At 45.3% G+C, this 27,038-nt stretch overlaps 1 protein-coding gene across 2 annotated transcripts in view; it reads right to left on the reverse strand.

Moving 5' to 3' along the window:
- The window catches only part of GAN (gigaxonin), a 307,857-nt gene that overhangs the window by 43,971 nt on the left and 236,848 nt on the right, over nt 1–27,038 (reverse strand). For both annotated transcript variants that reach the window (XM_086945082.1, XM_086945083.1), the window contains exon 9: nt 14,285–14,416. In XM_086945082.1, the coding sequence (XP_086801208.1) occupies nt 14,285–14,416 (132 nt within the window). The remainder of the gene's footprint in view (nt 1–14,284; nt 14,417–27,038) is intronic.

A 27,038-nucleotide genomic window follows, 5' to 3' on the forward strand; every position in this document is an offset into this window, starting at 1 on the left:
CCTTGCTTCCCTGAAAAGAAGCAGCCCCTCAGACCTTGCTGGTCTGAGTAAGAAGCCTACATAGATTCCTGCGTGGGTTGCCTATGCCAAGGCTTGTTGCCTCCAATCTTGAAGCCGACACCGCCGACAGCGAGAGCCTTCGTGGGACAGCTCGTGACTTCATCCTGGTTATCCTCGAGGACTCCTGGACCGTGTGGCTGCAGAGACAAGCTTCCAATCAGCAACTGATTGCATCCAGACATCGCCTGGTTCCATCCTGGTCCCACGCTGGTCACTGGCTAGTGACCCAGACTCTGTCCCCTCTGCTTTCAGGTCCTCTACATCTTCGATCCACCCTTGGATCCACCCGGACTCTTCTCTTCTGGCCGCCTGCAGCATCTTTACTCCAAGCCTCCATAGATCTCCACGGCGAAACCCGACACACTTTTGGACCTATGCACCCACTTCCTGTGAGTTAGGTAACACGAGTACTAGGGTGCTTCTGTAGAGATTTACATCCCTAGTGTCCTAGTTTCAAGTGGTTAAGTTCTATTCCAGTCGGAAGGCTCCTAATTCTTTAACTTTATAACTTTTACGCACCCATTGACTTCAATGTGTACACTCGTGTGCTTTTAGACAATGCGCACGCAGAGCCACTTGATGAGTAAATACCCTACTTAGAGAAACCCAAGGATCACTGGGATGATCAATTACGCTAACTGAGGGCCCCCCTCTTCATGGAAAATTGGAAAATCATTATCGAACAATGAACTGATGCCGTGCGCAAGCCGAGGCTTGACACATCACTGCTACCTCATATATGTGTGAACTTTTTAACTATATCTCACAGTCATACTTTATAACTTCAATCTCACCTGATTTATTTATCCCTATATGTGGAACCGTAACTATATGTCACATTCATTATATATAACTTCTACCGCACTTGATTTATCTATACTTATTATCCTTGATATGCACTGGATCGCCTTTTAACCCTACCTCAACGAGCATGGTTTGTTACCATGACACAAGCCAAGCCTTGCTCGCCACATAATGCTAATTGCACAGCCATTATGAATATATATATATTTATCTCGTCCATACAGTATATTGCCTTCTACCTCACTATTCTCTTGTTGTTAGTATTGCTTTTATTATCTTTATATGTAATTCCTCCCTTGTTAAGCGCTCTGATACCCACGGGTCTTGTCCGCGCTATATAAAACACTATAAATAAATAAATAAATAAATCCCGTGGGCCTCCTGCTCCCTTGTTGTGTTTTATCTAGGACCCTAATTAAATATTTCATATTTAGTAAATAGCCAATGCAAACCAAATGCGGCAAGGCTACTTCCGTAGACTCCTAGAAAGCACAACGAGTTCTTACAACATGCCAAACCTCCAGCAACCTGGGAATTCCCTGTGCTTTTGTTTTGATTTGTCTTAGAACTCTTGCAAGCACTGAAAGAACGGTCAGTTCTTAGTGACATCTTAATTGACGTCTTATGTCCAACCTTACGTCAAACACGGCCCCTTCCAGGTATAAATATACCAGCATTTGCCTTAAGCAACACACGGTGGTGTGGAGCAGAGCAGCTATCTACTTATCCGAAGCCCAGTTGATGCGAGTGCCCAAGGAAGCCGTTCCTCCCACTTGACGCACTGAGAAAGATGCTGTCTTTTTCTCCTGCCGAGAAAATCCAGCTCCGGTGTTTCCAGTTTCCTTTGCGGGGTACTGAGAGATCGAGTCCTGAGAGCGAGATACAAGACCTCCTCCATTCTAAAACCAAGGTACGGAGCTGATTAGATCCCTAGAGCAGGGGTCTCCAAACCGGTCCTGGAGGGCCGGATCCGTGCCAGATTTTTTAAATTACTACATGCATCTCAATGGGGATATCCTAAAAATCTGGCATGGATCCGGCCCTCCAGGACCGGTTTGGAGACCCCTGCCCTAGAGTATTCTTGAGTCAGAATCTTGGCAAAAACTAACTTAAACTGCAGCTCATTTACCCCTTCACAAGTACTAGGCTTAGGTTAGGTACACCGGGGTAGGCGTATCTTAGAAGCACCAGTTGAGTATGTTTCGTCAAACTTTTATCATTGTATGTAACTGTATATATTTTATACCTTTTAAGCATCATATGGCTCAGAAACCATATCAATGCTTTTACAGTATTATTTTGTAATGCTCCTTTTACTGTACGCACTACACTTTATAACAAGTATTGCAAACATAGCAATTCATTTCTCTTGCATGAGAAAGAAGACTGTTCAATAAATAACACCTTTTTATTGAAAACGCCCGTCTCTCTATTTCTCTGCACTCTGGTGAAATGAACTATGCACAATTGACTGACTGAAATAGATATCTATTGTTTTCACACGACTCTGGAGATATACTCCTTATTCTGGGGGAGCAAAGTTGTCATGTTTATGCGGTTGTCAGAAGCTGTATCCCTTCTTGTCTAATCAGGGAAGTTCACTCCTCCCTGTTCATTCGAGAAAGTTTCTAGTGACCTTTGAGCTAGCTGGCAAACCTAAATTAAGTCCAACATATTCAATAGAGACCTAGTCGACCTCAGTCCTACGTCTAAACTATCGTTTGTTATTCCAATGCGCAGAGCTTATTGGGAAAATAGGAACTACACTACACCCTAACCATTGTTAGCTCAGTGTAGCCCCAGCGATTTCCAAGGCCCTAGGCCTTACCATTGCTCGTGTCGTGGTACTTATACCACTTTTTTGATATATGGTTTGATGGGCCACCCCGCCCTATCCATAATTGTGCAACTTTTGTCTATTCTATTAAGTTACTTGTGTTGCGCTTGTGCTTCTGTGCTCATAAAGAGTTCAGGGGTTTGTTTTGAAATAAATACATATATATTTTCAATATATATCTTGTGCGGTGTCCTTTCATTTGGTATTAAAGGGATTTCATATGGTAAAACAGCTGGCTTCACATGCCCTCTTGAGTTTAGCCTAAGACTGCTTTGTCCATGCTACCCCTAGGATAGCTGGTCTATAAGGTTGCCTTTACAACCAACTTCTCACACTAGAGCTCTCTAAACTGCTCAAAGACACAAAGTACCACCTCAGGATGTAGATGCCACTTGTGATCTGTGAGACACCATACCAACTCAGTTTGTCTGCTCTGACATACAGGGACCCTGCCAGGTGGTTTGCGATCAGGAACATGCCCTGTTGTTCTATACAACTCCAGAGGTATAGAGCCTACTGACACAACTCACAGAACCCCACTGTGCTCAGCTTGTTGCAGACAAGACTAGTATCGAATTGTCTTAAACCAGAAATTGTTGAAGAACTTCATTGAATAGTTTATAGTTCTGTCACAAGATGTATGTGGAATTGAACACTGCTAAGAGAGAGCCAGCCAACACACGTTTCATCTAAGCAAACTTTTCGGAGCTCTAGGATATAAAAAAAGGATAGTTACACATAAAAATAGCCAGAGACCAAGAAGGTGGGAGGAAGTGCATTGTTCCCAAAATTTGTGCGAAAATCAAAGGAGTGATAATCAGCAGGGTAGTGCATTTAAAGATAGTAAGAGGAAAGCCATTTCTAAAGTAGATTTGTGGATAAAGAGTGGTAAGATATAGTGTGCTCAGAACTGAATAAGAGCATCCCTATACATATATGCAGAGCAGTGATGGTACGTCTCGTGAGCATGTGGCGGTGGAAAGAGTAAAATGTGAATTGTGTACTCCTCAACCTCACCTAGTGTCTAAAAAGTAAAATAAAGTATCTAACTATTTCTAACCACCTTAAGCCCATTGATGACCAGGTAAGAACACATTATGCTTGCTGAATAATCAATCTACTGAAATAAATTGTTATAATAAAGGATATGCGACAATAACTACTTGGATGAGAGTATGTATAAAGTAGTATATTCAAGGCATGGGAACAGTACTCACTGTAAGTTGGTAATATGTCAAATAAGGTCAACACAGTATAGATCATATGTCGTACGTGGTTCAAATATCATGAATAGGTAATTGTTGTCCCATAAAAATTAGTGTGGATTTGCAGTAAGAAGGTCACAACCTGGCCAAAGAGAATATTATATTGGTAGTAGTGAGGTGTCAAATGAGCCACAGAAAAACCTAAACCAAGATTGCGCAAAACGAGCACGAGGTTAGAGGTTTAGCATATCAACTCCTGTGTAATCTTATAAGTTGAACCAAAATGCTAATCTAAAAAATGCAGTGGGTTGAGGCAATAAAAGTACTTAGCTGTGATTGTGAGATAAAATAAGCAGAGTATGTTCCTAAGTAAGGGGTAAATGTGTGTATGTGTTTGTAATCAGCATAGTGGAGGACTGCTTGCTTAATAGAATTGAAGGAGCATGTCGCTATGTCAGTAATAACATGCAAAAGAGTATATTCAAGAACATGGTGGAGCCTATGTAAATGCCCCCTGGAGTTAGTAGTGGAACCGTTATAATCTACTAAAGTAATCTCGAAATATTAAGGCTTATGCGAACAAAATGTTTTCCAGTCAGTGCATAAATTGCCAATATGACTAGCAAACAAGTACCATTTAGGACAGAAAGGCGCTTGCCATGCTGGTACCTGGCAGCAGGGCCAGACTGAGAACAAAAAGCAGTCCTGGCAATTTTATTGGACCAGCCCCTGTGGGGTGGGGGGTGTGAAGCACTGATGCTTTTGTTACTGGGGGCCGATATTGCAGCACCGCTGCAAAAACCGGACCGAGCAACAAAACCGGCCAACATCTCTGCAAAACTGGTCCCCACCGTTCGAGCCTCCCGGGGAAACACCTGATGCCTGTTACGGCCAGTCCAGGCGTCAAAGAATGCCGAAGCAGCATGTAAAGTGCATGGATAAAGACTTAGTGCAGCGTAAAAACAGAAAGAGGACCATTCTGGTGTGTAACACAGAGTGAAGGTGCCATCTTGGAATGGGTAGAGAAGTAAAAATAAAAAATATAGAGGAAAAGGAAAAGCAAGAATTGGAAGGATGAAAAAGTGAGGTTGATTTTTCAATTTTGTTGGTGAAAGAATGCAAACGAAAAGACCGGGCGTATATATTCAATTACAATAGATTAGAGGGGATCATGATATATGCACCACCTATAGAGAGTTCGTAACAGATATCCTTCTGGCCATAGTTCTGACAGCTTTAAAACTAGTGATTGCGAACAACACCAGAGTATGGTTAGTAGAGTAACAATTGTAATTCACATTGAATTATTGAAGGCACTATGATAGTAATTGGCATTGAGTTAATCAATATTGTCACATGATCATAAACAAATTAAAAAAACTAAAATCGCCTTTTACATGGGTAAATGATAAATAAAGATCAGTAAAAAGCACATGTACATGGATTCAGAGTATTGTGAACCACTGTTGGAAGGTTGTTAATAAATTCTAGAGACCACATGACAGCAACACTTGTTAAAAGGATAAACTATAACAACAAAAAAAGAACATATCATTCTTTAAATAAACGTAATGAAAAGAAATGTCAGGAACTCTCTCAGTATTTAAGATTGCGCTCTCTGGTTTGATTAGTTACTAAAAAGTGATTAAGTTCGCCATCCTGGTGAAGACCTTGATCTACAGCAACAAGCTTAAAAATCCATTTGGCCTCTGTCATGTGTAATGAGAAGACTTGGTTATCACATTGTGCTTTTCGTCTGGTGTGTGAAACCTTAATTGAATGTTTTCTAGATGTTAATGAACATTGTTGTTGTGAACTGCCAGCAGATAAGCAACATTACTGTGGCGTATAGCTCTTAAGTCTTCCTGTATATGTTCCTTTAGGCTTCTGATGGTAATGTCAACATATATTAAAGAGCAATTGCTAATTATAATGTAAGGAACAAATATACAGTATACAAGTGGCGCTAGGATCTGTGTAGATCTTGTTAGATTTGACTTTCCACAATTTTTTGTGTTCTTAACTTTAGTGCGATTCGATCTGCATGATTCTAATAAAGGGTTGCATGGCAGGTTTTGTGCAAATACACCACCAAGGGCTAAAAATAGAGCTTCAAAAGAGTGACATTTTCTATTTTCACTTCCATAGGATTCTTTTATTTCTGATACAGAGCAAATGACGTATTGCAATGACACCAAACTTGGCATTAAAGTACAAGTTTTCCTAAGGAAGTAACTTTGTTGGTTTGATGTAAATCCGTTCAGTAGTTTTCAAGAAATTGGTGTGTAAAGTGATTTTTAGGGAAGAGTTTCAAAGGGTTAATTAATATATCTGGACAGGTTATGCATGGATCCCTCACAGATTTGTAAATTTACAGATTTGCAAACTGAAATAAAAAATGAAGGCACATTGGTCGATGGAGCTTGTTCCCCGCCCTTCATTGTGGAGCCACAAATCTGTACACACTGAGTGGCTGCCCATCACTGAAAAATTCTGCTGAGGCTGCCACTACCCAGCTTAATGCATTGGGAGCCTTGTCTGAGAAAACAAAAACAAAGGGCATAAGGGGACAGGGTGAGCCTACCTAGACCCTCCCCCAGGCCCACATGAGGAAGGTTAAAAAAGTGCCCCAAAGAATTAAAAAAAGGGTTTAATTTTTTTTTATCTTTGAGATCTGCGAATCCTTTGCTGAATCTGAAAGGCATCTGTGGCTGGGTTTGTCCGTTTTGGCAGAGGTCCTACCAGGTGTTGAACCACCAGGGAAATGTCCTGGTGGTTGCAGCCACGTCCAGAGACCTAGGATCTCTTGATAAAGGGTCAGTGACCCCACCCAGACCATTTTGTCGCAGTACCACATGGTAGTAATGTTGTCTGCACTAGCCTTCATTGATGGTGAGTAGAAAGGCTTTCAAGGCCAGCTACATCGCTCGGAGCCCCAACAGGTTGATGTGGAGCCTGGATTTTACCGGAGAGCAGAGGCCTTGGTTCACTACTGTCAGATCTGGTTGTGGAAGGAAAAGGGGTCTGCCGTTGACCCAATCATGGTTCCTTAACCATCACTGCAAATCTTTTGCAGTGCCCTCCGAGAGCTGGACCATTCTGGAGAGATTTCCCCGATGTGGAGCCCACTGGAACTTCAGGTCAAACTGTAGAGCCCACATATGCCAGAGGGCATGTCACAAGCAGGATGTAGGAGGCCATGAGGCCCAGCAGTCTCAGAATCAGACTCACCGAAATCCAGGATAGAGGCTGAAACATCCTTATCATAGTCTGAATATCCTGAAGTTGCCTTTTGTACCGCCTTTGGGAGAATAAGCCCAACACTGCACTGTGTCCAGAAAACGTCTGTTAAAAGGGAGCGTCTGAGAAGATGTTAGGCGTGACTTCGGCATGTTGACAGTGCACCCCAGTGAGTGCAGGAGGTCCGCCGTAGTTTGATGGTGCGAAACAACTGCCAGCGACGAGCCTGCCTTCAACAGCCAGTTGTTCAGATAGGGGGAATGAAGGCGCCCCTGATCTCAAACCACCGCCATACCCTTGGTGAACACCCGAAGGGCACTGTTAAGGCCACAGGGGAGCACGGTGAAATGAAAGTGCTCGTCGCCTACCGTGAACCGCAGGTAACGTCTGTGGGCAGGCAAGATGGAGATGTGGAAGTATGTTTCTTGCAAGGCCAGATCTACCATTCAGTCTCCCGGGTCTAGGGCAGACAGGACTTGAACGAGCGTGAGCATTTTGAATTCTCCTTATTCAGTCAGAAATTGCGAGGGAGCAGGTCTAGGATAGGACGAAGGCCTCTGTCCTTCTTGGACATCAGAATGTAGACTTACTTTTGATGGCAGCCCTCTTTATATGGCTCACTTGGCGAAGAGAGCAGCCATTTCCTGGAAGAATGAGGAGATATGACCATCCGTCAGCCTGTTGCAAGTGGGTGGCATGGGTGGAGGGGTAGTCACGAAAGGGAGAGAGTAGCCATTTAGGACAATCTGGAGAACCCAGCGGTCAGATTTTATTGACCTCCAGTGTTGTAGGTGATGGCGTTATCCTGCCTCCCACTGGGTGCCCAGGCTGGTCGGACAACAAACTAAAGAGGCTTGCAGGCTGGATCTGGGGGGTGACTGGCCTAGCCTTGGGCTACTTGACCCACGAGTTCTGTGGGTATTGTGTCATCAGCCACACAGGAGCTTGGAAGATTGTGTGCTGTGGTGGCAGGGCGGGTAAAGACATGGTTGGAAGCCCATTCCATGGCCATGAAAGGAGTAAAAGGCCGACTGAGTTTGAGGAGAGGCCATGGGAAGGCCCAAGGACTTGGCTGTAGAGCTGCTGTCCATGAAGTGCTCTAGCACAAAGTCCACCTTGTCTGCGAAGAGATGGGAGTCATCAAAGGGCATGTCCATGAGCAAGGACATTCCTGCCAAAAGCCAGTGGTCCTCAACCAGGTGTGGCACCGAAGGGCCAAAAAACTATGAAACCACTCTGCCTAGAGACTTGGTCGTATTTAGCCCACAGCTTATGGCCATCTTATCTGCATCTCTCCCATCAGCAATAGCTTGGGAGAGTATGGTTGGGCCTCCCCTGTGACTGTAGGCAGCATCTGTGCAACCCAGTCTCAGAGCGAATAGGAGTATCGCCCAAAAAACATGCAGTGTTCACTGACCACAGCGCCAGGCTGGTGGAAGAAAACATATTTTTTCCCCAAGGTATCAAGTCTCTTTTATTCCCCGTCTGGTGGAGTGGTAGGGAATGCTCCAGGATTCGAAGAGGAGGCTTACCACCAAGCTGTCTTGAGTCGGGTGATGGGTAAGGAAGTTGGGGTACCCTGTGTTGGGGTGATGGTGGCTGTCAATTGTCCTATTCACAGGTTCGCCTGTGCAGGCGTTGGACCAGGTCCTGAGTAGGAAGTCTGCGAGGGCATCATTAAGTGCGAGAAGCGGTTTCGGAAGGGGTGACTTCCAGCTGAAGCACCTCTATCAAGAAGTTTGTTTTGATAACCATGGATGGCAGCTGGAGGTCAAGGACCTCTACCGCCCTCCTCACTATCATTGCAAATGAAGCTCCATCCTCTGTAGCCATGGCCTGAATGTACTGCCTCCAGTCGGCACTGGAGTCAGCGGCAGACAACGCATTTCTGTCTATGTGTGGGAGTCACGGATTTAAGTGGGTGGCACCGTCGGGGACGTCCACAGTGTTGCTGCCGCTGGGGAAGGTGGTGGAGGCTCCAGGGATGCGAGGGGCCCAGCTAGTGCTGGGTGCAAACACGCTAGTAGAGGAACAGTAGTGTCTCCTCCAAGCCCACGGGACCTAAAGGCGCTCCAGCAAAGAATGAGCCGCCCAAATATGAGGTGCATGCCTCATAAAATATAAAATTCTCGGACTTGGGATAGGGTCGCTCTGTCTCCTGGAAACTTGAAGAGACACAGAGGCTCGAATGCCGACACTCCCTCGTCTCAATGGATGACTTAGACAGACAGGGTGAAGTCAAAGACCTCTTCAGCTTCTTGTGGTTTTTGCGCTTGTGGGACTTACCTGAATGCCCAGAAGACTAAGTGCGACAGTGAGTGTTTGGAGTGGCTCCATGACGATCCTGGGGCCTTCCTTTTGTCCAGAATCGAGACAGTCATGGCGTCGCACATCGAGCGGCAAGAAGTTTGAAGGAGCACTCCCTCAAGTCCTTGTGGTGTCTGGCAAGACATTACAACTGATGCAGGTCTTGGCATTGTGGCCGCGCCCAGGGCAACAGAGGCAGACGAGGTGTGGGTCCGTAACTGACATTTGCCAGACACCCCATGGTTTAAAATCATCCTTCCACGTGGATATCCCCACCACACCATGAGATGAGGTCTCAAAAATCTTCCACTAAAGGGTAGAAAAAAGATCAATCAAAAAGTGACATGGGTTAGATCTTCTCTGGATCTGCTTTGACTGGTATGGAAAGAAAAGACTGGTATGGAAAGAAAAGAACCAATGTCAGTGCTCTGGGGTGGCACCTAAACAGGCACAGCATACGTCACTTCGAGCGCTGGCGCCGCAGACGAAAACTTCAGGATCTAGTCTGACACCTGTGGATACTTCTAAGGTAATTAATCTGAAGCTAGAAATCTCTATCAGATAAGGAAGAACTTTGGAACAGTTCCCTGGATAGCAACCCATTCAGGAAGTATTCTCGTGTTCTCTTTCCAGCCATGTTCCTTTTTTTGTGCAAAGTTTTTTACTTCTCTTGCGTATGGTATTTATTTTCCTCAGGATCATTCTGTGCTTGGATGGTACAATATTGCCAAAAAAAGTTTCTTGTGACATCATAAACCACAAGAGTGGAAGCCGAGTGGTTTGTACATATCATCAGAATCCTGGAATTGAAATTTAGCATAATACAGTGGATCCACACCCACTCTGAAATGATCACAACGAGATAAAGAAGACATGAGCAAACTTTTCACTTTGGTCATACACTGGGCCATAAAGAAGCTCTTACTTTCAAGCACTGAGATGACATTTTACGGATCGGGAGACAACTTCCACACCTCTAGAATAACCTGCATCTTCTTTTTAATCCATATCCAGGTCAAAAAATATGTCAATTGTTGCCCTGGACTGCTTTTAGAATTGCAAAGAATTGGTTGGGGAACCTAGAACCAGCAGGTAGATGTGAGATGGGTCATCTAGGACTACACCAGCAATATAGATTATAGAGTTGAGATTTTTGTGCGATGGGTTGGATGACTGAAATGGGTAAGTACATTATGCATCAGAAAAGGGGATACGCCAAGGTGGCATTCACAAGTAAGTTCATGAACTTGATACACTATGGTGGATGTAGAAGCAAAATCTTACAGAAAGTGTTTACAACTGATTATAACAATCCAGTTCGACAGGAGCTGTAGTCAAGCAAAAACTCCCAGCACTGTACCTAGATGAAAGGTGACACACCAGTTGGAAAATATCAGTGAAGCAGCATAACACAGGAAGACCTATGCTATTGGTTTATCTGGAGCCAGGCTCCCAAACTCAGAAGCTCTCATTAAGTTTTCAAATACAATTCAAAAAACACAATTACATCGCAAACAGACTATATAAAAAAAGAGAGAGACCATAAGTGAGAAGTATACCAATTACATCTCAGTTGTGCAGAGTAGCGCTGTGACATGCCAGTAGAATCAAATGAATTATAAGATGTTGAATAGGAGTTGGTCAAGATTCCCAAGCCAGAGAGAATATATGAGTAGTCAGTAAATTGGGAATTTAATTCCCATGTAAAACGTTTCTTGTCATTGCCAGAGGGATTAGTGGAGTGGTGTTGGGGTCACGAGGCTTATGAAACTGCCTTGTACTGGGAAGAACAACCATAATAAAGTAAACTATGCCCTACAGTTATGCTCTGGTTCACTAAGTGCCCCAACTGTGGCAAGACAAAAACAGCAAAAAAGAGCAGAAGGAAAGGCTACAAATATTAAAGGGATCGATTCTCTATGCCATTAGAAAGAGTCCCTCCATTCACTCATTCAGCAAAACATGAGGAATCAATGTATTTGCCCAACAAGATCGAAGACATTTGTGTCATTATATCCCTCATAGGACAGTATCCTTTTTTATTTTCTTGATTGGACTGTTGCTAGATGCAATGAGCTCAACAGTATGGCCATATAAATATGTAAACAAGTGTATTGGTAAATTTCTAAGACTTTATTTGCTCAGGGTGCAATTGAGTATGTAATGCCAGAAGGGATACGAGAAAGCAGAGTCAGTCTACAGGTAACCAAGATGGAAATGTCTGGTCTACACAACTAATGTTACTTTGGTTCTCGTGGAAAAAATACAAGGATGGCAAACGCCTGCGAAAGGTAGCAGCATTGGTTTCAATATATGTACAGCATTGCAAATGTGATGTAAAAGAAATAATGTCTAATTTAACTGGAAATCAGTCAATGTCCTTCTAATAAAGTTGATATTCTTTTGTAATCTTCGTTTATTATGAAAATGAAGGCACCATGGGCACTTTGGTACACAATGGTAACAATATTTAAATGTGGCATACAATCATAATGGTCCAGGAAAGATGTATTATTCAATTTCTGTATTTGGATTCAATATCCGAGAGAGAGGAGTCAACTGGATGCCCTTCCACCACACCAATCACATTAAGAAAAATGCAGTCAAGTCTTGCTTTCCTCTCAGCAGTTCTACGTGACTGCATGGATAAGAAATATGTTTTAATCTTCTTTAACTTTGCATTCAGAAAGGCCTTGGAGCACCTGAAAAGATTACCTTGATTAATTCCCGCCCAACTATCCCTACAGTTGATTTCTTCTCTGCAAAGTGTGGATGACCGGTGTTGCCAAGATGCCCTTGGAACGCTTATTCCAAGTTAGGCCTCCTTAAGCTTTTCAATGTCCCATGTTAGGTGGAGATATCTGGGATAAATTACTTATTTGAGACATTCTGCTCAAATTTGCTATTTCAGTGCATTGGGAGAATGCTGCTATTTTTTTAATGAGGTTAGTGCAATGCAAGCATTATGAATATACATTACTTTCTCACTAACACCTTTACTACAGTGCTCACACATTTTGCGAACGTGCGAGTTACAAATATGCAGTTTGCACATTTTCAAAGGGCAGAAATATCTTTTTGCTCCTATCTTTTTATGTATAGTAACCACATAGGTTTATTTGGAGTTAGTAAAAGTAAAAATAAGTGAATTCTGGATACCTGTCTATGTACGAGTGCCTTTATTTTCCTTAACTAAGAGGAATACAAGGACAGCGTCTTCACTTCACAGTACCTATCTTTTTACCTGGAATCCATGCAGATCCAATTAAATTCACTTGGTGTTTTTCTGTTACCAACGAGGTATACAGACATTGTTTTTGGAATATTTAACTGTGAGCCTCAAAAGACCTATGTCTAAAAATAGAGGTTGAATATAAATTTGTGAAATTGAGTAAATATTTTGACATAGAATATCAATTCAAGAAAGGGTTTCTTGGATTCAAGGGGTAAGATTAGAGAAAGTAAAGAAGCCCAAAATACGAAGACATTGCCTGTACTTGTCCTTAAGCCAGATGAACCATGTTTTGTTGGTAGGAATTTTTAAGACATTGCTTGATAATGCAACTCACGCGATTTCTGTATGATAAACAAAACAAATCAGTTAAAAGACTTAGAATTTTATATTTTTTAATTTTTTTTATAAAATTAAAATGATTTGGTTAAATTGTTTAACAGTTAATATTTTCACTAACTACTGCATACGCATCGTATCTTTGTCTGGTGCCTTTACTGAAAAAATGAATAGAGAAAATCCCTTTACAGGGAAAACATAAAAGAGTAAAGTTGGAGGATGATACCTGCACAGATATATCACAATGCACTCAGTTACAAATAAAAATTACTTTACTTACCAAAAAACTAAAAAAAGCACCATTTAAAAAATATTTATTTCAAGATTAGTTAAAAAGCATGTAAATAAATAAATTAGAGGATTTACAAAGTGACAGGGTTAATATATGTGACAATGGTATGGGTAGAGAAAAGGCAATAGTTTTAGGTTTCAAGCTCAGAAATAATGTTATGTTTAGTTTAACTGTAGAGGCTGGATAAAATACATAGATGCTGTAAATGAATTTCCTGAAGTTTGTTTTAGGGGCCCTAATGTTAATTGAAGTGTTTGTTATTGATGTTTTGCTTTAATAGTTGGTTTGTTAAGATGCTCTCTGCAAAGATACTGTTCGATCTATACAATTACATGACAACCTTCTATTGAGCTTATTACAACCTACTTTATGTTTCCATTGTAACCAATAATATTTATGGTTGTCATCGGAGTCTAACTTTTAACGATATAGTGCCAGAATTGGTGTTTAAGGTGTAAGAACACGAAGGTTAGTTCCTGATAAACATGTTGCCTCAAAACAAGTAATACAATTAAAAAAGACAACGTTTAAAATGCAACGCAAAGAAACACACAATTACTTGTTGAATTTCACATATATTCCTAACAGCAGATGCACATGTAGTTTAACTGTTTAGTCTTAGTACTCTGAGATGTATATGTTGGTTGATGACAACATTTCTATACAACAAAAAAACAATAAGAGCTGACAGTTAGCTGACAGGCCTATAATAAGTAATGCACTTCATTTGGGCCTCCAAATGGCACTGCTGGACAGACCTTCTTTCAAAATACATCATGGAGAATACAGCAGAATTCTTGTAAAGTACCATTTCAAGCCAAATAAATGCTATCCTTTTTCAAGAACATTTACTTACGGGTGCCTCTACTGAGTTTGTATCAGCTTGTAATCTCCTCCTATGCATCGCAGGTATGTATTTTGTAGTAATTAATACTTTGCTGAGGTGATTACTGGAAACACACATTTACCTTTTAAATTCGTCATGGTAGAACTCTGATTTGCATGCCACCATTTCACTGTTTTGATTGTCATTGTCGCGACTTCGAACTCCACCGAACACATACAGCTCCAATCCCACTCCGCATGCAACAGCACCAAACCTAGTGCACAAAAGGGACAAAAATAAAAATCGAAATACTTATCCTCCTGAGCACTCTCCGGCAATCACAATAAGCTAAATTACACACTTGAGAAACTAGAAAGTATCACTTTTATTTTCATCTGGAGTATTACGCCTAATAAAATGATGGTTACTTCTACTAAATATATCTTCCATTTACAGAGATTTTGCAAATAGTTAAAATATATGTCTACAATTTTATCCCACCCCAAAGAAAGTACTAAAATTTGAATTTCATCCATCCGCCAAACTTCACAATTCCTATTAATTACCAAACGCACTTTGAGGATTTTTCAGATATGCAGTTACATGCTACTGTCACACTTGCAAACATATATAAATAAACACATCACAAATGTGTTTCCAATTCCTGATGTAGATGGATTTTTAGTATCCCACTAACTCCATTTGAGACAATATCTTATTTTCTCATGACCCGTTCTTTATTTAACATTCAGTGCTATGGTAGAGCAACAGTGGGAAACAAAAGGTTGCTGCTACATCATGAAGGAATTGCAGGCTCTCTGAAAGCATATCAATGCGGCCCTGCCCATCTGCTCTCATGAAGAGCTGAGTGCACAGCGTCTCTGTGTAGCAGTTGAAAGAAGAGGCAGATGATTGTCGGGGAAGCATACGTAAAGACGTTGCTGGGTAAAAAGTAAATCATTTTGATGTTTTTCACTTCATGCTTCTGAGTGGCATTATAAACACAAGCTTCGCTCTTGTTATCTATTTGAGTCACTCAGAGCCCATTGATGAAAAATATCCCTGTTATTCACTGTAACGGAGCTATAATTCTATATATACTCAATAAAAATTAGAACAAAGTATGATTCTTACATTTAGCACACCACCAACACTATACAATAGCTATCAAACAAGACTCCCATTTTACTCAACCTTTGTACCAGATTTTGTAAACTACTCTAGTCCGATACCACAGTTTTCTATTGTTCTTGTCTCAAAGGCTGGAATGTACCTTGGAAAATCAAAAGAAATGAAGAGGTAACTTACTTGTAACAATAGTTTTGCAGCTTTAAAACGTTTCTGGATTCGCATGTTGTGCATTATTCTATCATCTAGTGCTTGGGTCTGAAAATGCCCCTATCACTTGTTTGTTTTTCTTTTGGGCATCAACCAAAAGGTGACAGTACCCGCTCCCTATGAAATTCAACGTTAACCCACAACCCTCCGGTGCATTGTGGTTATCTTCAGATTATTTCTCCTGTGCTTAGGTAATCCTTGTATTTTCTGGTTCATCCCACAGTTTGTCAAAGTAAGTGGAAGTGTCTCTCATCAACCCAAAAGTCAAAAGTCTTAAATATGCAAAACCATTTTTGCCGATAAGTAATAGTATCCACTTACATCGTGTATTTTTTTTAAGCACATGCTGTGCATAGATCATGTACTGTTAGTAGACCTTAGAGGGAGGATGGGCTCAAGTGCATGTGATTGTGAAAAGAAGTCTTCGGATTTCCTGACCCAGTTGAGCCTCCCTGTTCACATGGATCTCCAAGTAACAGTGTTTTGCGAAGGTGTGAACTGATGACTTCCGAGACAATGCACAAGACCTTAATGAAGAAATTTGGTATGGAGTCTAGGGTGGCACCCTTTTTTCTGGTTGGGTGTGCTCTTAGTTTTCCATGGTAAGATGTAGCTGGTCTCAACATTTTGGAATATCCATCTTGTAATGGTATTTTTGTCACCTCTTGCCACTAATTTGCTGGTGCATATGAAACAAAAAAACTATTATCAAATGATTTCAGCTTACATTAACACTCACTGGGGCAGTATATTTTTGAATTATTCATTTGCAAATGTATTCAGATTTCTTGTTATTTGTATGATGCATAAGTATTTGCAATATCAACTACCTAACCATTGCTTGTACTTTATACTGTTCATATACCAGTACATCTTAATTACGGATAAACATGAGGACATTTCTTTTATATTAATTGCTCTTTCAGTGAGTTTGGAATGTTCTAAAATGGCTTACCTGATCATGTAAAAGGATACTGAACAAAGCAGTTTTGCTGAAACACATTGATGGTGGCTGTGCTACGAACAGACTAATTAATATTCACTTTTACGGACGCTAGGGAGTGCCCGCTTACCTTTTGTCAACTATCAGAGTTTGAGGGTTTTGCCACCCTCAGCTGTGGCACCCACTTAAATAGGGCTTGATATGAAGCTTCAACGGTAGAGACTTTATCCCCCATATAGACACCCTCAACACATGTTCACAGAAGGTACATATCAGCATAGATAGATTTAAAAAAATAGAAGTGGTATCTTGTTTAAAGATACATAAAAAATGTAGGTGCTATAACAAAACCGAAACGCTGCATCGACAACTTTGTATTTTTAACTGTTCCTCATGTGAATTTGACACATTTTTAAACTGTATTTTATGGCACTAAAACGGTGTATGAATGTATTGTTTTATATCGAATAAATTGTACAAATTTTCTAATATCATTTTAAATTGTTTTTGATTAGTTTGTTCTATTGATGTGGTTTAATGATAATGTGGTTATGGTACCAATAGGTTTGTGAGTTTACAAAGGGTTGTATTACAATTGCTTTTCCAGGTTTGGCAAAAGAGGCAGAAAAGCAATTAACAATGGAATAAGCTCTTAAGCTGTAGATTCAGATTGATGAATAGGTTTAACCCTTTCCTTGCTGCCGTCGGCTATTGGCCGACGGCAGCACTAGCTCCCCAGTGCTGCCGTCGGCCAATGGCCGACGCGGCCCGCCCGCGCACGGAAACGCCCGCACTGCGGCGGAATTACCGCCGCAGTTAACGGGTTAAGGACGTAAAAGGCATGCTGTGCTCCCGTGCCTTTTACTTCCATAGGCATTCTGGTATTCGTAGTTTTGATATTATAAATCCTTTGTATAACTACTGAGAACACACACGTCTCTTATGCTAAAATGCCATCAGTCTTTCAAAAATGACACCAGTATTTTTACATTTTAGCATTTGTTCTTATAGCCTTGCGCTGATGTAATTTGCTGTGCCTTCTATATATATATATATATATAGTGCGTTTTTCAAAGCTTGGAGGCTTCGGAATAATGTTTGACACGGCTTCTCCGGCCGTGGAAAGACGCACCGCTGCTGACACCGGGATGCTTTCCGTGAGGCTGCAAATCAAGGCAGTCTGTTTCCGGCGTGAGGAAATCTGACATTTGGCACTGGCTTCACGACCCTGGGGTTCACTGGAGGGCCTAAAAGAAAAATACTGAGAAAATTATGGCACCAAAAACAAAGTTGTAAATGGGACCCACTGAAGGGAAGATATTGTGGACTGCCGATCCCAGCATGCTACTCATTGGAGAGTGCACGCATTGAAAGGGCAAAACAAACGACAGTCCAGCCCAGACTTTACACCTTGCCTTTCCCTAAGAATAAGGTGCAGGTGTGCACCGAAACGCGTCAGGGACTACAAATGGCGGGTTCGTATTGCCACTGCAACATTAATAAAAGTTTGTTCAACTTTTCTTCACGGAGTGCGTTTTTCAAAGCTTGGAGGCTTCGGAATAATATATATATATATATATATATATATATATATATATATATATATATATATATATATATATATATATATATATATATATATATATATATATATATATATATATATATATCACAACCAACCATGTTTCCTAAAAAGAAGGAAAAAAATCAGAGTGATTGACAAGATTTGTGAGTCTTGACTCGGAACGGGGGAGGAGATGGCGGGTTGATTCTGCAGAGAGCTCCGCTCCATCCTGTGTTATCCTACTTACTGCTACCACCACGAGGCAAGTGATTGTTGAGGCGGCGTGCAGGACGAGGTCACTATACTGGTCTCCCTTCTGCGGTTTCTTGCCTGCAGCGGCATCAGTGTTACATCTACACCGCGGAATACTGCAGAGGGATATCAGATGTCACTGCAGCATTTATGTACAGCGGATGATACTGGTTGCTATTGCGGCATGGGTCCCTGCCCACAACCGTCAAGAATTTTACAATGATTTCTAAGGGAGCTTGTCCCTGTCGGGCCTTGTGGCTTTTTCCGGATAGGTTTTTCTTTTGTTGCGGATGCTGCAGCTTTGTGGGCGCGGAGTATATGGCCTAGCGTTTTTGGCTGTAAGCTCTTGCCTGTATCTGCACAGTGTAATTTCTAAGGACGTAGCAATGGCACCACAGAAGGCTAATACTTTGAGGGGCCTGCGGCACAAGAGGAGACAGTAAAAATCGAGGTGAAGAGCTAGCGCACCAGCAGGAGGAGGACCTAGGATCTAACTAACTCAGCACCTACCCCCTCACAAGTGGAGCACCCTATTCTGAAGCTACTGAAGACAGGGTCTGCACAAGAGGTGATCGTGGCCACATCTAAGGAGTCTATGCCGGGGGAAGTTTCTCATCTGGCAGAGACTTTAATGGCAATCAAAAAAACACTTTAATGGCAGCAGCAACAGCAATTCCACCGGTGATAACATCTTAGTCTCTACACCACGTTCAAGGCTGCGCACAGGGTCGGGGCATGGACCAGGCTGTGAATTGGGGGCAAGAACATGGTAGGAGCACACCAATGGGGCATATTCTGCTATCCTTCAGTTCTGGCTTATTGGCACCTCAAATAGGGCTTTCACCAGATGCTACTGGAATGCCTGCTGTCCTGGAATCTTCAATAAAGGAACTCTGGAGTATCATGCAACCAACTAATGTAAGTACTATTCACGATAATACTCACGAGCCAGGGAGGTCTACCGATGTTGATGGCTGTCCAAGTACTATACTGAGGGAGGATACAGAGGTTGAAGAGGGCCTGCTATTGGGTGGAAAGTTGGTAAATTACTAACAAAACTTCAGTGTTTAATGCACAAGTTACTTACCATCGATAACGATATATCTGTAAGTAAACATTAGTTAGTCATAGATTCCTTACCGTAGAATTACTCCCAGGCGTCTGACTGGATTCAGGAAGTTTTCGTCAGCAGTACCCATGCCGTCGGAAGGTGGCGTTGGTTTGCTGTGTCAGTTGTCGTGGTTGCCGGGATGACGTTGCGGCAGGTACTTAAATGCCGCCCTCGCGCGCGGACGTCACGTCTGTACACAACTTACCGTGCTAGGAACGCAGAGCCATGCAAGAAACTGACCACTGGTGCGTTGAAACAAGGGCCCTGAAGGGGGTGACCTTAACCCTAGAAATCCGTTCGCAGAACGGGGCAGGATGGGTGGGGCAGAAAGGAATCCATCACTAACTAATGTTTCGTACAGATATATTGTTACCGAAGGTAAGTAACTTGTGAATCTGAAAGAGACACGTTAGTGATAGATTCTCTACCCATAGAATAGATAGCCCAGCAATACCAATCCCAGGCGGTGGGTCTGCGAACCAAAAATCACACTAGAAAGTCCTGGAGAACAAAACAGCCAAAGAAGCTGTCTCCCCGGGCTTGGCGGTCTAGGTAATAGTGCTTGGTAAATATGTGCAGCGAGGTCCACGTAGCTGCCTGACAGATGACATGCAAGGGAACTCTGTCCCAAAGCCATAGTGGCGGCCGTCGCCCTGGTAGAATGGGCGCGTAGCCCCACTGGAGGCTCCTTTCTAGCCAAAGAATAGCATGCTTTGATGCACAGAATGACCCACCGGGAGATTGTCTCCTTGTGCACAGCCCGAACTTTCTTGGCGCCAACGTAGCCAACAAAGAGCTGATCATCTACCCAGAACTGTTGTGTGCAGTTCATATAGATTAAGCCCGCACGTTTTGGGTCCAGACGGTGGAGCCTCTCTTCCTCTTTTGAGGGATATGGAGGCGGAAAGAAGGTGGGCCAAGTAATGGTCTGCCCGATGTGAAAGGCAGTGACAATGTTTGGCAGAAAAGGTGTTCGTAGGACAACTTTGTCCGTTTGGACAGAAAGAAAAGGTGGTTTAGAAGAAAGAGCCTGGAGCTCACTCACTCTTCTGGCAGAGGTGATGGCAACTAGGAAAGCAGTCTTTAAAGTGAGAAGACGAAGAGGACAGTTGTGAAGTGGCTCAAAAGGAGCACACATCAAGTAGGTCAGAACAAGATTCTAGTCCCACTGAGGCATCACGAATGGGACAGGAGGGAATATGTGCGTTATTCCTTTCAGGAATCTATTTACAACAGGGGACTTGAAAAGAGAAGGCTGATCAGGGAGCCTTAAAAAGGCTGAATTGGCCAAAATATAGCCCTTGGTAGTGCCCAGAGCAGAGCCCTGCTGGGCCAAGGAAAAAAGGAACAGAAGAACCCCTGAAAGAGGATCCACAGCCTTTGCTGTGCACCATGCCACAAATTTGTTCCACCTACAGGCGTATACCATTTTAGTGGAGGGAAACCTGACTGCCAAGATGACATCACATACTTCGGGAGGAAGGTCGAAAGCCGTCAACTGTCGCCGCTCAATATCCATGCATGGAGGTGGAGGCTGGACAGGTTCGGGTGGATGACCCTCCCCTGCTGCTGCGACAGAAGATCCTCCCAAAGAGGCAGTTGGATCGGGGGATCGATGGCCATGCTGAGTAGCTCGGGATACCAGTATCTTTGTGCCCAATGCAGAGCCGCAAGGATGAGTTGGGTCCGGTCACGCCTGATCATCTTCAGCACTGTGGGCAGAAGTGGTACAACGGACTGCAACTCCACTCATAACGAAAAGCGTCGCTGAACTAGTCCCGCCTTGGAAATTCCAACGTGCAGAACTGCTGACATTGCACATTCTCTTCGGTGGTGAATAGATCTAACCAAGGCTCTCACCACTGCTGAAAGAGACCTTGCGCCACGTCAAAGTGCAGTCGCCTTTCGTGATCCATCATGCAACGACGGCTGAGTTTGTCAGTCTTGGCATTCAGAGAACCTGCAAGGTGTTGAACCACTAAGGTAATGCCCTGATGTTCCAGACATGTCCAGAGGCGCAGCGCCTCCTGATGTAGGGTCCACAACCCCACCCACCCTGTTTGTTGCAGTGCCACATTGCGGTGGTGTTGTCCGTGGACACCTACACCACACTTCCACGGACAGAGAGAAGCAATGCCTTCAGTGGAAGTCGGATCGCCAAAAGCTCCAAAAGGTTGATGTGGAGGCCGGACTCTGTCGGAGACCAGAGTCCTCTGATCTACGCCTCTCCCATGTGGCCACTCCATCCCAGGAGGGACGCATTCATCACCTCTGTGTGCTCCGGTAGGGGAAGGGAGAGGGAACTCCAATTGACCCAATCGCGATTCGTGAGCCACCACTGCAGTTGTTGTGCAGTGCCCTCCGAGATCTGGACGTGATCGGACAGGTTGCTCTCATGCTGTGCCCACTGAGACTTCAGGTCTCACTGAAGAACCTGCATATGCCATCTGGCAAGGTCTACCAACAGGATGCAGGAGGCCATCAGGCCCAGCAGACGTAGGGTCATCCTGACCGAAACCCGGGATAGAGGCTGAAAGATCGGAATCATAGCCTGAATATCCCAGAATCGCTGCTCAGGAGGATAAACCCAATACTGTGTCTCGTCTAGAACAGCCCGATGAAAGGGAGCTTCTGGGAGGGAATCAGAGAGACCTCGGCACATTGATGAAGAGCCCCAGCACATGCAGGAGGTCGGCCGTAGTCTGGAGGTGGGAGACTACTGTCTGGGGCGAGCCTGCCTTCAACAACCAGTCGTCGAGATACGGGAAGATGGGAACACCTTATCTGTGCAGATGGGCTGCGACCACCGCCATCACTTTCGTGTACACCAGAGGGGCACAGGTGACCAAAGGGGAGCACGGTGAACTGAAAATGCTTGTGGCCTACTGTGAATCGCAGGTAACGCCGGTGGGCCGGCAGGACGGGGATGTGGAAATATGCATCCTGCAAGTCCAACGCTACCATCCATTCTCCAGGCTCGAGAGCAGACAAGATCTGAGCCAGAATTAGCATCTTGAACTTCTCCTTCCAGAGAAAGCAATTGAAGTCCCTGAGGTCCAAGATAGGACGCAAGCCCTTGTCCTTCTTGGGTACCAGAAAGTAGTGGAATAGCAACCACGACCTACTTCTGGCACAGGAACGCGCTTGATGGCCCCCTTGGCCAAGAGGGCCACAACTTTCTCTTGTAGAAGTTGCAGATGATCCCCTGACATGCGGTGGTACTGGGGTGGAATAGCTGGAGGGGTATTCTCGGAGGGGAGGAAGTAGTCCCTTAGGACAATTTGTAGCACCCACCTGTCCGAAGTGATGGTGCGCCAGTGGGGGAAGTGATGGCGAATCCTGACACCCACTGGCGTCTGATGGGTTTGAAAGCTCGGACTAGGAAGGCTTTGAGGCGGATGCTGCGGGGTGGAGGTGGACTGACCCGTTCACTGACCCCCTGCCCCGCCATGGCGGGGCCCACGTCCGTGGCCACGTCGAGGTCGAGGTCGGTTCTGCGGCTTGTGGCTAACTAACGTCTCGAACGTGTCGGGCGCCCCTTCTTGGCCACGAAAGGGACGAAAAGCCGAAGGAGCCATGCGTGTGGTGGAAAGGCCAAAGGACTTGGCCGTAGCGCGGGAGTCCTTAAAGCGCTCCAGCGCATTATCGGCTTTGTCGCCAAAAAGGAGACGTCCATCGAAAGCAATGTCCATAAGGGTGTTTTGGACCTCTCCTGAAAAGCCAGTGGACCGCAGCCAGGCGTGGCGGCGGAGCGCCACCGTCGTGCAAATGGCTCTGCCTAGCGAGTCCACGATGTCCAGTCCACACCGTATGGTGAACTTAGCTGCATCCCTCCACTCAGCAACAGCCTGGGAGAGCACAGTCCAGGCCTCCTTCGGACACTGAGGCAGCACATGCGCAACCGTATCCCACATACGATGGGAATAACAGCCCAAGAGGCATGCAGTGTTTACCGACCAATTGCTAAGCTGGCAGATGAAAACAGTTTCTTACCAAACTGCTCCAGCTTCTTGGATTCCCTATCCGGAGTAGCGATCTGGGAAGTAGAGGCCTGGATAACCAGACTCTCGGGGTGGGGTGGGTGGACAGAAAAGCAGGGTCGCATGGAGTCGGGCGGTAGCGTCTTGCCACGTTCCTATCCACAGGAGCCCTTGTGGGGGGCCTGGACCAAGTGCCCATAAGAATGTCAGTTAGGGCTTCATTGAACAGTTGCTGAGGCTCCGAAGAGCTTACTGCCGCCTGGAGCACCTAAGTGAGGAGGTTAGTCCTCAGGGCCACCGTAGGGAGTTCGAGGTCAAGGGACTCGGCTGCCCTACGCAAAACCACACCATAGGTCGCTCCCTCCTCCAAATCCACAGAGAGAGGAGACAGGAAGCCAAGGTCAGGCGATTGGTCAAGACCACTGGCATCACCTAACTCTTCTGTCCAGTCCTGCTCCAACTCGAACTGCTGTGTCAGACCCCTCCCAGTCCTCCCCTTCCTTCATGGCCTCAGGAACAGGTTGAAAAGATGGAGGCTGAACATAGGGATAGAAATCCCCCATCAGCGTCGGAATCTGCAACGAACGAAGCCGGACAGGCACAGTGTTCACTCTGGGCTGAAACTGGGGCAGCCATCGTCCGAGGGACTGGACGACATCCCAGGCAGTTGACGGCGGTACAGGAGTCGTGAGGTCAACCAGCGTCAAGCCTGGATCCACGGTGGTCCTGCAACGCCAGAACCGAAGTCGACGGCAGTGCCGGGGGAGAAGCCACGGGCGGCACAGGGCTAGGACCCCCAGTCGTGCCCGCGGGCCCGAAGGCAAACCGGTGGGGGCCGACAGACCAAAATTGGCAGCCATGGCTGCAAGAAAGTCTTGCACCTGGGCCGGTGTCGCTCCCCGACATGGAAAGGGTAGGTAGGCGGGTCAACTGCACTGGCTCTGCCTCAGCCACGGGGGTGGTACTGCCCACACCCTCAGACGTGCGACCGGCAAGGGGAAGTCGGAGAACGATGACACTTCTTCGACTTCTTTTTTAAGTGCCTCGACTTGCCCGACCCAGAGTGCGAGGACTTTGAACCCGAAGAATGGTGATGGTGGCTCCGCGACCGGTCCCTCGACTTCCTCCTCGACCGGGACCTGGAACGGCACGGAGCCGACTGTCGGGCTCCTAGCAACTTCGGGACCGCTCCCGCAAAATCTTCAGCGCCATGGCCCGACAGTCTGAGCACGACCTGGAGTCATGGTCGCGCTCCAGGCAGTAGAGACACACGTTGTGGGGATCGGTCACCGACATCAAGCGCCGACAGGCTCCGGAGGACTTAAACCCGGGCTTCCCTACTTGGCACCAGGAGTCATTAGACTCGAAAAATGGAGACAAAAAAATCTCAAAAGCTCAGTCAAAAAATTACTGGGGGTACTTGCTCTTCCTGGATCTGCGCTTGCTGGCGCGGCAATAGAAAGAACTGACGTCAGTGCGCAATGGCGGCCAGACGTGGAGCAGGCCGACATCACCTTCTGACGCTCAGGGGTACTGCTGACGAAAACTTTCTGGAACCAGTCGGACGCCTGGGGTTAATTCTGCGGTAGGTAATCTATCACTAACATGTCTCTTTCAGATTCAATAAATAAACAGCCAATGGCTGTTTGGTGGGGGAGAATATGGAACATCACTGCTATAGAAAAGATACAAAAATTACTTACTGCGGTAATGATCACTCTGGTGGATCCTCTTATCTACCTGCAGGTTCCTCACCTGTAAAAAAAGTTAAACCGGGTGTCATACTGGATCTGAAATGTGAAAGCTCTCTTTTGGCAGGTAGAGGATGCTGGCTCGCAGAGGCTTATTAAGTGGCGTCAGATGACAATCAAACCATATAGTGCCCACCCCGTCGCAGCGTCAGTTTCCATTCATTTTTCCCCAGCCTTCGATGCAAGTGTGCAGATTGACTTCGACAGAGTAGTGCAGTGCGCAAATATAATTTTTTGGCATCTTATTAACTTTCCCTATAACAATCAGTCAAACAGGGAGGCAAGCGGGCCGCTGAGTAATCTGCAGGTAGATGGAGTATCCACCAGATAGATAGTTACTGCAGGAAAGTAACTTTCTCTTCTGATGGATACTTCTTTTTTATTTTTATTTTTATTTATTTATTATGAAAAAGCACATCACAAAGTACGAATAATCGTTCGCCTACAACCCATCTCAGGCCGGCAATAGGTCTCCGTGCAACAACAGTGACATGTACCATGACACAGTAATATCATAGAGTCCAATGTGAGAGTTCGCCGGAGGTCAGTAGAAGCAGGGCCTCCTCTGTAGGCTCGTACCATCTGCAAAGTAGCGTGCATTTTGAATAAATGAACAAAGCAGTACAGTTTTAATTTTTCGCCCAACCAATCCCAACCCCACTAAACACCCCCCTCCCCTTAACTGGTCCCCCATTTGTGCTCCCCGAGCAAGCTTTCAGACGTCACTATCACCTGTTGTAGCTAGTGCGGCATACCGCTCTCCCTCAATCCGGAGTGCCTCCCCCCTGTTCTCACACCTATAGGGATGGGGTACCCCCTGCTGCTTATAGAGCGCTAGTCGTGCGGGGGAACACCCCGGTCATGTGAGTCAGGTGGCTCTAGCACTTCACTCCCTCGTTCCTCCCCCTCTCCCTCCTCCGAGGCATCCCCGTCCGGCTTGGAGGACAAGTAGGTCTGGTATATCCCCCAGAAGTTCTTAGGGCGACTTCTGGGCGGAAGGAGCTCACTATATGTTTCCGCCTGCGTGATGCAGTACTTCATGTCGCTAACCCAACGCCCGAGTGTCGGTAATGGCCCCCTCATCCAGCATAATGCGACTACCCGCTTCGCAAGGAGCATTCCCATGCTCACCAGTTTCCTAACCGCGACGGGAACCGGTTTCGTGTACCCCAGTAGAGCAAGGGCTGGGTCCATTGCCAGGTCCAACTCCACTATAGTGCTCAATTCAGCGAATACGCCGGTCCAATACCTCTGGACCCCCGGGCAGCTCCAGGCCATGTGCAGGAAGTCCGCAACCTGGGCCTGGCACCTCTCGCAGTGTGGGGTGTCACGAAGACCGTACCTGTGGAGCCGTTCCGGTGTATGGTATACCCTTTGCAAGAACTTAAAGTGGACCAAACGGTGCCTCCCGTTCAGGGAAATGCGCCTGGTGGCCGCACAGCAGTAGGCCCACATGCCGTCATCGACGTGGGTGCCCAGGTCAGTCTGCCAGGCTAGTCGCGCCCTCGTGTAGAGCAGGGCCGTGTGCTCGTGTCCTATCCTGTATAGTCTAGTGATCAGCTTCTTCGGAGATACGGTGTCTATGACATACACCAGTTCCGGGACAGCGGGGGGTTCCTCCATGTCAGGGCCCAGCAGTTCCAAGAGGGCGCTACGGACCCGATGGTACTGAAAGCGTTGGAGCAGGGTGGAGCTCTCCCTCCGATGCGAGATCTGTGCCCACGTCTTCACCTGTCCATGCTCAAACAGGTCCCCCAAAGTGAGAGCACCTAGTTCGTGGAGGGCCCTATGGACACCCGGTTCCGCTAAGGTTGGCAGCCAGAGCGCCCATTGTATAGGCATGTTAGGGGCGTACATCAGCTCTTTGTTTTGCCTCTGCAGAATGGAGTGCCATGCGTGATTGGTGGACAGAAGGGAGTCCAGCACGCCAACCCTGCGGTCTTGGGGGCCACAAATG

Source organism: Lissotriton vulgaris, chromosome 12 (assembly GCF_964263255.1).
Source record: "Lissotriton vulgaris chromosome 12, aLisVul1.2, whole genome shotgun sequence".
NCBI lineage: Eukaryota > Metazoa > Chordata > Amphibia > Caudata > Salamandridae > Lissotriton > Lissotriton vulgaris.